Here is a 13,142-nt window from a genome sequence, read left to right as displayed (position 1 = left end):
CACACTCTCCAGTGGTACCTCTCTGTCTGCCGTTGCATCGTTAAAGCAGGAAATGGAATGGGCTGGTTAGTCTTTATGTGGAAGAGGAGAGCTCAGCTGAAGAGCTGCCTCTGTCAGATTGTCCTGTGGGCTCATCTGTGGGGCATTTTCTTAATTGCTCAAGATGGGGATGCCAGACATGTTTCTCAACATCCATGCTCACTGTCACATGCTTTAAGACTGGAGCTGGAGCCAGCCTTCGGGTTGCAGCAATGCTGTTGCTTTGAGGACAGATCTGACACTTTGTGGGCTGAGTATCTTTCTTGGACAATATTTGTCATGTGCTGCTTTTGGTTTACAGTTACTGGGGAACCTTATACTTCAGTAATTCGAGTGAATCCTGTCCAGATGGTTTCCCCATATTGTCTGTGATCACTTCATTCCTGCTCTTCTTGAGAGGTTTCCTTCCATTTGAGACAGGGTCTCACCATGTAGCCCAGGCTAGCCTTCTTCTCGAGGTATTCCCCTGTCAGCTTCTAGAGTGCTGGGATAACAGGTGCATACCGCTGCCCCTTGATGGTTTTCTTTTTAAGAATTATTTATTTACTTTATGTATGTGAGTACACTGTAGCTGTCTTCAGACACACCAGAAGAGGGCATCGGATCTCATGATGATCCAAATGGTCATGAGCTGGAATTGAACTCAGAACCTCTGGCATTTAGTGCTAAGCGATCTCTCCAGCCCCACTTTATAGCATTTTAAGAAACTTACGTCTGCGTGATTCCATGGCTTTCAACTTAGTTTCAGCAAGAAAGACAATGTTTTGTTATTTTCATCATTCAAAACTCGATAGTTATAAAATATAAAATTAAAGTAAGTCCCAGAAGAACAAAGAAGTGTGGCCAGAAGAGCAGCAGACATTGGAGTGAACTCAAGTGTAAGCCTTACACACTGAGCCAGAATTCCAGAATCCCACAGCTGTGCCGGGGTGACAGGGAAGCGGCCCATATGATACTGTGATAACAGGTTTTCTCCTGTGGTTTTCAACAAAGACATGGCCTGCCTTGACTTCCCGAGTCTGTCATGGTTTCTGGCATGGGTGAGTGCAGGGTTCATGCTCAGCCCTCTCTGCTTCCCCCTCAGGAGACCGTGAGCTTGTACCCCTTCCAGATACACAGCATTGCCCTCTCCACGTTTGCATCACTGATTGGCCCATTTGGAGGCTTCTTCGCCAGTGGATTCAAAAGAGCTTTCAAAATCAAGGTGTGTTTTTACATTCTTCGTTATATTGTACACACAATTGGGTTCTATGTCATCATTGGGATGTTGTCCACAACTGCTCACACTAAGCCCCCAGGAAATCACACCATCCCCTGGAATCTGTTTTAGCCTCACGGACGTGCTGCCTGGCTTATTGTCCTTTTGGTAGGTTCGGCTGTGCCATATTTGTCCATTTGGAAGTGCATTAGCCTTTCTGGAAATGGAAAACCCCCTCGTTGCTGGTGGAAATGCAGCCCTGCCATTATGAGAGGTCCAAAATCTATCTGTTTATGCATTTCCAGTCTCTGAAGGGCTCTGCAGAGGAGCTTTTGGAGGGGGAGCTTGTGTCCTGCTGGTTAGGGGCCTTCAGACTTGGTGATGCCAGGCATTTCCTCTGCTGCATGAAGCTTGCCCCACAGACATGGCCATGGATGACTCAATGAAACTCTGTTGATGAGACAGGAGGTGGGCTGATTCTGGTCCAGAAACTTACAGTTGTCCCTATGCTATAGAAGACCTGGGTCATCTCAGTGCTCTGCCCTTCCATGTTAAGGTAGAATTGGCTCACACCTTTACCATGTTAAGGTGGAATTGGCTCTTTAAGGGCTAGCGTGGCTGTTGATGATGTGCTCAGGGAAGGTAGCTCTGAGGAGCTGTCATTGGGGCTGAGATCTGATGAGAATGAGTCTCTGAGAAGCTTGAAGAGAGTTGAAGCAAGTGCAAGATGGGGTGACTCATCTAGAGCAAAGGGGGCCACATATCCAGTGCAAGGAGGGGTGACTCATCTAGAGCAAAGGGGGCCACATATCCAGTGCAAGGAGGGGTGACTCATCTAGAGCAAAGGGGGCCACATATCCAGTGCAAGGAGGGGTGACTCATCTAGAGCAAAGGGGGTCACGTATCCAGTGTAAGGAGGGGTGACTTGTTAAAGTGGGAAACAAGGACAGAGAGGCTGTGTTAGAGAATGGTTGAGCACATAGTGTTTGGAAACTTGACCACACAGGCCTTCAGCTGGCCAGGGAAAGAAATGAGCTCTGGGAGCCTCTGCCCTGAGGAGCACTGTGGGCTGAGGAAGGTAACACTGGATGCTTACAAGGTCCCTGGCTTCAAAATGCTCCCTCCCTGGAGGGGAGGGTGGGAAGCAGTCCAGTCTGTGGGGACAACTGAGGCTCCATGGGATGATTGCCTTAAAGAGTGGGGTCGGGCTGCTGTGGCTCCCTCATGCTTCAGTGAGCAGGGACGGGAGGAAAAGAGTTGGCAAAGATGAGTCACAGAGCTTCTCAGTAACTCTTTTAATGGAGAATAGGCATGTAGAATGCCATTCTCAAAAAGTCTCTGCGGGTTCTCACCGAAGGGAGAAGTTTTCTTTTCAAGTCTGAAGGTGCAACTGCTGTTGTGTCTCGTGTGGTAGGTTCCTCCCTCAGTGTGCTAATAGAGCTTTCAGTCACCTCTGTTCCCAAGCGTTCAGGCAGCCAGCAAGTTTGCAGAAGCCTTCTACCATTATGCCCCCCCCCCCGCGTGTTATCACTGGAATGTTCCAGAGCAAGAGCTTTGGGTAAACCTGAGTCAGAAAGGGTTGAGCATTTATGAAGCACCAGGGCAGCTCCCACACAGCCCATGACCACACAGGGACATAGGCAGTCATGAAATCAGAGATGTCCTATTTAAAATTTTAGTAATGAGAAAAAGTACTAGACTTAATATTTAGTGTTATTTCAGTGCTGTGGACCTGTTCAGGAATCATTAAATAGTGCATGGAGATTTGAAAATATAACCCTTTAATCTGTTGGTGGTATTTTAATTTAATTGTATTTTGGGGAAATGAATAATAAAGTTGTTTTTCTTATAAGGTGTATAGCACGGATACACATTAATATAATGGAATTTGGTATAGGTGATTTTTTTGCACATTTGTGTGTTTCTGCAGGATTTTGCAAACACTATTCCTGGACATGGTGGGATAATGGACAGGTTTGATTGTCAGTATTTGATGGCAACGTTCGTGCATGTGTACATCACCAGCTTCATCAGGTACTTTCCTATTTAAAACAAAACTGAAAACTTTTCATGGCCTGATTCCTGTGAGGTTGTTCGTTAGTTTACCTGTTCCTGTCAATGGTCCTTTATGTCAAGTGAAATGGACTCATAGCTCTATAGAGCAGGGTTCAGTGTCCACTGTGTTTAAAGCATTTGAACAGCCTAAATGCAGTCTACACCATGACTCTTAGCAGGACTCGATTAAAAGACCAATAAAAAGACCCAGTTAATGTGCCTTATGCTGAGTTCAAAGTAAGAGCAGTTTGCATTTCTTACCGATGGGCGTTCACTGACTGTCGTTAAGGAGAAGACAGTTCATTCAGCCCAGCTGCTGCTTGAGTGTCTGACACATCACAGGATGTTCCAGGCATGAATGTAGCAGATGGTGAGGCAAAGCGAACCCTGTCCTCAGCACTTCCTGAGGGATGGGAGGGTCTGAAGAGAGGAATCACGAAGTAATGTTAATGGTGGTTTCGGGAGCTGTGGCAAAAATGAAGCAGGTGAGAGATTATCGCTGTGTGAGGGAGGGGCCGGAGGAAGTGGCAGCTGAGAGAGTAGTTGCTTGTTCCTGTCTGCCCTACAGGGCAGTGGAGCACCGGAAAGCCACTGTGGCGACCTTGTGACTTAATGTCCGTGGTCTCCACTGGGGCCCAGAGTGTCTTGGAAAATGTTTCATCAGTCCTTTAGAGAGAGACTCACATTTAAGAATTCACAGTATGTATTCATAGCAGTGTTAGAGCGTGGTGACTTTAGTGGAGGCAGGGAATCCCCAGCTGCACTCACCTTCGTGAAGAGCTCTGACCTCTGTGTGGCGCATCCTCCTCCCTCCCTGTCCTCCTTTTAAAGTTTAAAGCCAAGTTGTAATTTTCAGCCTTCTCATCTAAGACAACAGGTCTTCCTTAGCACACGATACTCTCGTCCCGTACGAAATACGAGTAGCACATGCGTTCTTCAGTTCCTCAGCGCTGTCTTCTTTTGACACACTGATTAGTTAGACAAATATTGATTGATTTCCAAACAAATCAGTACTCTTTTATTCCTCTCCCCTTATTGATCCTTGCCTGAGTTCAGATGTGGTTGAAGGAAGCATTGCATGCTGTCACTGCTAGTTTCTGAAGCTTGCTTCATGGCCCACCACGGCCTCGCTCAGAGAGGTGATGGTCCACCTTGCTTCACGTGTGTCTGTGGGACTCCGTTCTGAGCGCTCAGCGTGGCCTTTGGGGTCGCAGGTGCTTGCTCTCTACCTGAACAGAGAGCTGTGGGGGCTCCTGCCGAGGCTGCAGGCTCTTTCTCTCCCACTCGGGCAGGAGATGTGCGTCTAGATCTTCTGCTTTGGGCTTGTGTTGGGACTCACTGCTTCAGATCCCTTATTTGGTCACGTGCCATGGCGTCTTCACTGATTCTCTCCCAGCCTGCTCCGCTGTCCATCAGGGTGGCTTCAGAGCTTCCTTTGGGGTTTACATGCTGTTTCTCTGTCCTTTTTAACTTTCCCTTCTCTTCATTTTTAACAATGCCTTCCTCTTTTGGTTATATTTTTTATAGCCCCAACTGACTTTTTTTTTGTCTTTTGCATTGTATTTCCTTGTTGATAGATTTTGGTATTAGTAATTTATGATTAAAATCCCTAAAAACAAAAACCTTGCAAACCAGAGTTGCTTTGTTTCTAAGGCACGGATTCACATTTGTTTAGAAAGACTCTCTTGTGCTTGCTGTCAGTGTCCGGGTCACTCTGAACCACGCCCCTGAGCCACACCCCTGCCACTGAAAGCAGACCCTTGACCTATTTGGACCCAGCCAGCGGGAAGCAAGCGCTTGCTGACGTCACTTTCCATGTAGCAGAGCTTGTTGGGATGGTTCCTCTCTCTGTGGGCAGCTGCTCCTGTTGTGCCAGGGAATGAGACAAGCTGGGCTGCAGTTTGAGTGGACTCTGGCTGTGAGGGGCACATGACCACAGGTTTCTGCCAGCTTGCCTCCAGACATGAAGGTGACCCATGGGATGGCTGCCCAGGGCCACTGTGCAGCTGTTGGTGTAAGTCAGTGGTTTTCAGAGTAAATCATGCCTCTGGTCATCCCACTTTGACAGTTACTCCACAAAAGACATTGCTTCAGTGATGGACTTGTATTCTTACGATTCTATTATAAAAGTCTGTATAATAAAAATCATTTACTTACCTGTTTTTAGTGTGTGCTACCCTCGGTGGTCTGCACATGGGATTTTTCAGTTAGATCTCACCATGTTCAGACACAAGCCCCTCCGCAAGTATGCACACGCCTGCCCCTCTCCAAGTGCACTGGGGAAGGCTTAATGACAGTCTTAATGACAGTAACTAATCACAAAGATTTTTAAGGTGGTAAGGTTTGGGTGCTTTTTTTGTTTGTTTTGTTTTGTTTTTGTTTGTTTGAGACTCTGTATCTGAGACTGACCTGGAACTCACTATGTAGTCCAACTCACAGTAATTCTTCTGCCTCACCATGTCCAATGCTGAGCTCACAATGGTGAGCCACCATGTCCGTGTGGCTTCATAAAGGAGTGTTTAGTGTGTTGGGCCCCCAGCCTGGGGGAAACTGGGTTCCCACAACTGTGACAGAATTACCAGAAGCCAGGGTATGGGGTGGGGGTCCTGCCTGGAATTCTACAGCTCTGCACCCCAAATGAGATGCACACTGCAGGGCTGGGGCAGGGGTCTTGGAAGAGTAAGCCCAAGGAGAGAGGGGTGGTGGGCTGGGGCGCTGCCCAGTGGTCACAAAGCTGCTCCCTGGGCTCCTTCCTCCTGAGTAGACACTGTAGCAGATGAGCTAGGTGGCCAGGGCTTGCTGCTTGCTTCTTGATCTCCCTAAGACTTTGAAGAAGGCCCTGACTCCTGCGGTACATCCCAGGTAGAGTGTTGCTGGAGGAGTTTTGGGTTTTGTCTCTTGGGTGAATGATCATAGTTCCCTGAGGGTAGTTCTTCAACAAGGAACCTTCCATGGTAAGTCTCTCTGAAGCTAAAAATTTAAGTTTCTTGTGTGTCTCCTTTTTGGTCGGTGCTGTGTCCACTGCTCTGAAGGTTTGTCCTTGAGAGAATGTCTGTAGACCTTAGATCTGTTTCCTACCTACACGCTCTCCGTGCATCTCAAGGCATAGGAGTTCTGGTCCTGGACATTCAAAGTGCGACCTTGTGAAGAGCCGCCTCAGTTCTGTGAAGGGTCTTGGAATGGGTTTCTGGGAGTGTGCGCTCACTGAGCTTCTGTGCAAACCGTGTGAATGGGTCTTCTCTGCTTTGTCACCAGGGGTCCGAATCCCAGCAAAGTGCTCCAGCAACTGTTAGTGCTTCAACCAGAACAGCAGTTAAATATCTACAAAACCCTGAAGATTCATCTCACCGAGAAAGGGATCCTGCAGCCCACCTTGAAGGTGTAGCTGCCCAGAGGACAGACTGCTGAGGAGGAGCTCGCAGAACAGCTCTAACTGAAGTCTTGCACTGAGCCAGCCTGGGGCTAAAAACTCGGTAGATGCAGGTTTTGCAGATATGAATGTTTCTTTCTCTGGAATTACTGTGAATATTTAACAAACATGTGATCTGAGATGAGTGTGCAGCAGTTGCCCACCCGGGAACGACCCACGCTTTTCTAAGATGTATTTTCCAATATTAGCTTTTCTGCCCTCACTGGCAGGACTCCATGATTTAGGAGAGTCCAATGTGTTTTAAAGAGTCCAATGCTATCAATTGGGGCCCTCTTATGGTTGTGGCTGGCAGTGTGATCTTTTGACAAACAATGACCTTTGCACTGGGACCTAACTCTGCTCCTGGCACTGTGGGAAGCGAGGCTTGGGCTTCCTCCTCTAATGATCTCAGGCATTTTTGAAGGGCTGAGTTAGATTAAAAAAGAAAGAAAAAGCGATTGTCCACTTTTTTCTCTATTCCTTTTGTTTGTTTGTTCATGGCACGGGGCTAGAACCCAGGGTCTGGAGCACAGCAGGCAGGCGCTTGCTCCTGGGCTCTGCTCCAGCTGGTTTGCCTACTTTCAGAGAAAAGTCATCTGCCAAGTGGAAACACCCTGGTTTTCAGTAGTTTCAAAATCCAAAAGCTAGAGGCTGAAACCGAACCACTATTGATTTGTTTAAAGAAGGAATCAGAATCCATTTCTGGTGATACTTTTGGAGAAGCACATAACCGACTTCCCGAAAGACTCAGAGTGGGTCCTGAGTGAGGAGCCCAGCATGAGGCCCCTCCACCAAAAAGGCCTCACCCAGGACAGGGCTGCGGTGCCAGAGCAGGGCTGGTGGCCGCCTCCCTCTCATTGTGCACCACACCTGGAAGGAGGGTTTCCCTAAGACCCAGCTCTGGGCCAGCCCCTGGTGGTAATGTCTTCCACACTGCATTCCCCTCATGCCATAAAACCCAAGAATAAAAATCCAGCAGCGACAATAGCCATGAAGCAGGCGCTGTACTAGCAAAAGACACTGCTGCTGTGGGGGTCTGCAGCCCTGACTAACCAATGTCATGGCCATCCGCAGAGATGACCTAGTTCCCCAACCTCAGCTCTTGGAGGGGGAGAAGTCGAGGCACTGTAAAGAATAATATGCAATGAAAAGAGTAGATACTTTTGTTGAAATGAGAAATAAACTTTAGTTAACACACCTTTCCCTCCCACCGTAGATGAGCCCACCACATGCTGCTCCCTGTGCACACAGCACGTGTGTGAGCATGGCAGACACTGTGGTCCGCAGCCCTGAGACCGCTGCCGTTGGCCCCTCGGTGATTTGTGACCCTGGGCTACACTCAGCCTACATCCTCTGCATATAGCCTAGGAAGCCACATTACGGTGACTCCCTCTCAGTCGGGACACATGGGAGCCAAAGTCAGCCTGCCCTGTTTTTCTTTGTCCCACACTGTGGCCCAGACACTGACCATAAATGAGTTTCAGGCACCAAGGAAACAGGGAGACCATGTGATAGGAGCACACCCCAAGAACAGGGCAGTTTGCAAAGGGTGCTTGAGGACAGGTGGGTCCTCCTTACCCACCATGTCGCCATGGCATCCGTGAGGGGTTTCGAGGTGGAATTATGAGAACATTACTAAATACACGTATTAAAAATCCATATTCTTCTAAACAAGGATGAAACCAGGACTATTTGGGGTTACAGTAAGAGCTTCTCTCAGATTTTTTAAAGCTGGGAGTACATGATGCCATATAAAAACAGGTAGTTCCTTAACAGCAGCTAGAGATGAGCATCTCAGCATACTCTTACAGCGTGTAAATTAAAGTGAACTAGCCTTTAGCAAACCGTCACCATAAGAGCCAGACTGTGACCAGCGTTACATTTGCACCGGAAGAGGCTCAACGGAGGGCCGTGATGGACAAATGGCAACCAGGAAGGCCCTCCTCAATGGTGACCCGTTGATGGAAAACAGCTGTCTGACCCACACTTCACTTGTTAGCCTGTGGGATGGTGGTGTCAGAACGGGAAGCCCTCCCGAGTCTTCCTTGTGGTTTTGCACAGACAGTTGCTGTCTCTGAGATTAAAGACTGTCCCTCCTCCCCTTTGCCCCTCTCTCCTCCTCTGCACTATGAACAGAGAGGTCATGGTGACGCCTGGTTTGATGAGAGGCAAAGTCGAGACACGGTGTATATACTGTACAGGGTGAGAGTTTATGATATGTGTCAATCAGTTCTCTGAATCTTTTTACTGAAGCTGGAATAGAAAAAATAAAAATTCAATGGTACTTTGACTTTGTGGTGCTATTTTCTCATTGGAGGAGAAGCATTCCGAAAACTCCAGGCTTCGAGATAGCTCCTCGTTTCCCAGTTTTCACCTTGTATAGGCTAAGGTGAGCTTCGTTGTCCCTTGCCGATCACACGGTACCCTGATGGGCATCCATGACTGCCCATCTCCAGGGGCAAAGGGCAGGCTGGCACGGCTAAACTGAAAAGCATCTGCTGCTTCTGCTGTGGCTTCTCTGGTGGATTCGGTGCTTCTCTGATGGTAGACAGCTTCCCGCTTTACTTTAGCAAACCCAGAATCCCCCAATCATTCATGCAGCACAGTGGGGCCTTCCGGAAACAACACAGGAACTGAGGGTTCTCAGCCCCACCCTGTCGACATGAGTGACCTCATAAGGGGAATGGGCAGACTGCAGACAGATGCAACCCCAGGTTCATGGGAGATGGGACATTGCCTGAGCTCCCTTGAGCATCTCCTTCCCTTCCTGAGCATTCATGGATAAAGGGTCCATGCATTGGGAAGCCTGTGAAGCTACCCAAAGGAAACTGGGTCCGAACAATCCAGATCAGTAGCCATTCTGACAGCCTTGTGTCTGTGTGTGGAGATGTGAGCTTTGAGGAACCAGCACATCCTGGGTCAGTTAGTCAAGCACATCTTTTGACAGCAGTGTTCTCCAGAAGGAGAAGGGGGCATCACTCCAGTGTCCTAACATGTACAAAGGGGCACAAAGAAAATCCCTGAGACAGTCAACCTGTTCACATAAGCAGGAGAAAGGAAACCACTTTGTCCTCACCAGAAGAACAGAACTCCAAATCGCTCTCCTTCCAAGCCCACAGGGTCAGCAGGGGCCTTTCTGTGACCTCCAGCATCCTTTCTGCTGGTCCGATTGGAGCTTAGGGAGCTCAGAGGGTTTTCCTGTTCAAGATCATGGGACTTTTAACCTTCAGTTGGGGTCTGGATGAGTGCTAAGTTTGGGGAATAGTCTTGAAAAAGTTGTGAATATATTTCTCATTAGTTTGATGAGGTAAGATGGACATATTTCGTTGGTAAGAGGTCTTTCCCCCCCACTGTGTTGAGATGTAATTTGCATACCAGGCTGGGTGTGGGAAGCAGGAATATCAGGGTCAACCTCAGCTATGCATGGCTTCCAGACCTGCTTGCGTCTCCTCGAGAATTCAGTAGCCGCGGTGGCAGCAGTAATTTTTGTATCAAAACTTATTTAAACCAAAGAGTTGGGAACCATTTCCATGTTCTCCCCCAAAAGTTCCTGGTGCCCGTCTGCATCTCTTCCTGCTTGGATGTCCAGATGTGGTTAGTCCCTGAGCTGCTGCTTACCTGCAGCAGTCTGCCTTTGTGGGCATTCTGTACTAATGCGATCATGGGTGTGTATAATATTTTTTTACGTGCAACACTATGACCTTCTGTGACTATTGAATTTGGACTTAACCAAATTCACTCACCAGTTGATAGGCACATGCATTATTTCCAACATGGGGCTTTTATGAAAAATCTTCCTGTAAGAGTTTCTAGAAATAACCGCCTGTGTTAACACGCCTTCAGTTCTCTTTCATAGATTGCTAGACTTGGGTTTAGGTAAGGCCATGTTTAAATATTAGCCATTTCCCCCCCTTCCCAGAGTCCCTTCATTCCCTGTGGGAGTGCTTGGGAGCTTTGTTCTCCTGGCCTGACAAGGCCTTTGTTCTCTTGAAATCAGAGCAGCTGATCTCACAGGGGATCCATATAAAGTCTTAGCATCTCCTTCTGAAAGTAGGTAGGGCAGCCTTCATGCTGTGGTAGCTGCTGGCCCCCAACTATTGTGTCAAGATAAGACTAAGTTAAGCTGAGGCTGCGGTGTCTGAAGGCCGAGTGTCTGTGGCAAATCCCAGGTCTTCTGTGAGTCAGCCCCATGAGCAGAGAGCTGCTTCAGGGGCTGATGGATGAGAGTGCATGTTGAGGTCTTTGAGAGTAGCACGTCTGGAATGGGCTATCACAGGCTAGTGAGTGGCTGTGGCCTGTCCAGTACGGGTGATTAAGACATGCAACTAAGGGCCGGCTGACTGTGCAGGAAGAACTCGCTTCTGTCAGGGAGGAATTTAAAAAGAAAACACAAGGATGCTGTCCTCTGGGAGACTCTGAACTGGCTAAAACAAAACCAAATAAACAAACCCTGGGGTTGCGGGTGAGGGAAAGAGTACAAATTGGTCTATGTTAAAATTCTAGGATCCCAAAACTTGGAATTTAAAGAATAATCAGAGAGAGGAAGGAGATATAACAAGATGTCCCTTAGGTGCAACCTTTCCTACACAGGAAAAACAGGAAGAGGGAACTCTGTGGCTTGGCGTTAGGATTGTGAAATTAGAGGACTCTGCCCTTCAACTGCTTGAATTGGAAAATTGAAAAACTTAGCAGTAGTTTCAAAAAGTTATCCTGTATCCCTGATAACATCTTGTTCCCTCTTTGTCAGCCAGACACAAACTAGAGTCACCTGGGAAGAGGGAACCTCTAGGCAAGTCTGTAGAGCATTTTGTTGCATAATGACCTAGCTCCGTGTGGGTGGTGCCATCCTTGGGCAGGTGATCCGGAATTGTATAAGAAAGCAGGCGGAGGGCTGGGAGATGGCTGAGCCTGAAGGGCTAGGCTCAGAGCCAGAGAAGACCGAGCGAGAAAGGCCGAGCGAGCCGTAAGTGGCATCCCCAGGGCTTCTGCTTCAGTTCTTGCCTCAGGCTCCTGCGCTGACTCCTCAGCGATGAGGGCGGTGGTACAGTACATTAAGTCAGTACCCTTTCCCTCCTTCTAGTGTTTCATCTCATCAGTAGAGTGGAAAAACTAAGACAGACCAGGAGAGGTGGCAGGGAAGGAAAGCCGAGGACAAGCACTTGGGGCCCTTCTGACGTCAGAGACCTTTGCCCCATTTCCACTTTACAGATATTTTTCTTGGGAGAGGATTTCCTAGACAGAACTAGGAAGTCCCACTTTTGACGGTTCTGCTGGTTTGGTTTTGGGCTCCCCCTTCCCCTAGAGGTGTGGGGGGAAAGAAGGAACAAATCCTAGTCCAAATGTATCGACCTTAGCTGAAGACTAGAATCTGGCATACCCAGTAACATTAAAAAGAAAGAAAGAAAAGAAAGAAATAGACAGGAAGCCTAGGGCCCAAGAGACTTGCTGGAACTTCGAGGCATGTGGACACTGAGGTAGTTGTCCTTCTAGCTTCCAGACTGCAAAGGCAGAGGCAGGAGCCTCACACAGACCTCCGAGGTCTCTATTTCCCACAGTGTGGAGCATTTATAGGCACAGAAAAAGATAATTCCAGTCTAAAAGCTCACAAATTCCAGCCTGCTATGGTGGCCCATTCCCGTAACTGCAGCACTCTAGAGGCAGGGGCCTGATTGTGGAGCTGAAGCCAGCTGGGGCCCAGAAGAGAGACGGAATAAAGGGAAAGAAAAAGACATTTTCTTTGGATATAATACTGCTAAGAATATTCATTTCCACAGCCCCTTTGCTGGGCAGTTTTATATCAGCTTGACACAAGCTAGGGACATCTAGAGGATGATTTAAGAAAACACCACCAGAAGATCAGGCTGAAGGCATTTTCTCAATTAGAGATTGATGGATGAGGATCCTGCCCATCCTGGGTGGGGCCATCCCCGGGCTGGTGCTCCCGGGTTCTGTAAGGAGTAGGCCCTGATGCACTCTCTGTGGCCGGCACATCAGCTCCTGCCTCCAGGTCCCTGTACAGTATGAGTTGCTGCCGTGGCTTCTTTCAGTGGACTGATGTCATCGAAGCAATGGTAACCCTAGCTGAAACAATCCCTAAACCCATAGTTTCTGAAGGGTAGATAACTTTTTTTTCCCCCACCAAATGTACTCGAAACATTTGTTTGAAATGCTACTTTAGTACTCAGCTCAGTCCACACTCTGACACCAAAAAAATCTTCCGGGTCAGCTGGGGAGACGTGTCAGCAGATGCTGTGTTTCAATCTACTCAGGAAGGGCTAACCTGGGCTAGAGCTAGGAGTGACAGAAGAGCAGGGAAGACCCAAGACTGGAGGCTCTGGTACATTCTGTAACTGTTGGACAGCCTGTCAGGATCACCTACATTTATTTTTTAAGCAGATACCTTCTTTAGACTAGAGAGTGGCCTGTCCCCAGGTCAGAGGT

At 48.1% G+C, this 13,142-nt stretch overlaps 1 protein-coding gene across 1 annotated transcript in view; it reads left to right on the top strand.

The window, feature by feature from the left end:
* The window catches only part of CDS1 (CDP-diacylglycerol synthase 1), a 52,913-nt gene extending 44,039 nt beyond the window's left edge, over positions 1-8,874 (top strand). Inside the window, exons 11-13 of the mRNA XM_080925500.1 lie at positions 1,124-1,243; positions 3,168-3,271; positions 6,548-8,874. Coding sequence (XP_080781626.1) covers positions 1,124-1,243; positions 3,168-3,271; positions 6,548-6,677 — 354 coding nt within the window. The 3' untranslated portion in view covers positions 6,678-8,874. The remainder of the gene's footprint in view (positions 1-1,123; positions 1,244-3,167; positions 3,272-6,547) is intronic.
* The last annotated feature ends 4,268 nt before the right edge of the window (positions 8,875-13,142 follow it).

The sequence above is a fragment of the Micromys minutus genome, assembly GCF_963924665.1.
Source record: "Micromys minutus genome assembly, chromosome: 11".
In the NCBI taxonomy this organism is placed as follows: domain Eukaryota; kingdom Metazoa; phylum Chordata; class Mammalia; order Rodentia; family Muridae; genus Micromys; species Micromys minutus.
Note: the sequence above shows the minus strand (reverse complement) of the source record. Positions and strands in the feature narration are given on the sequence as shown.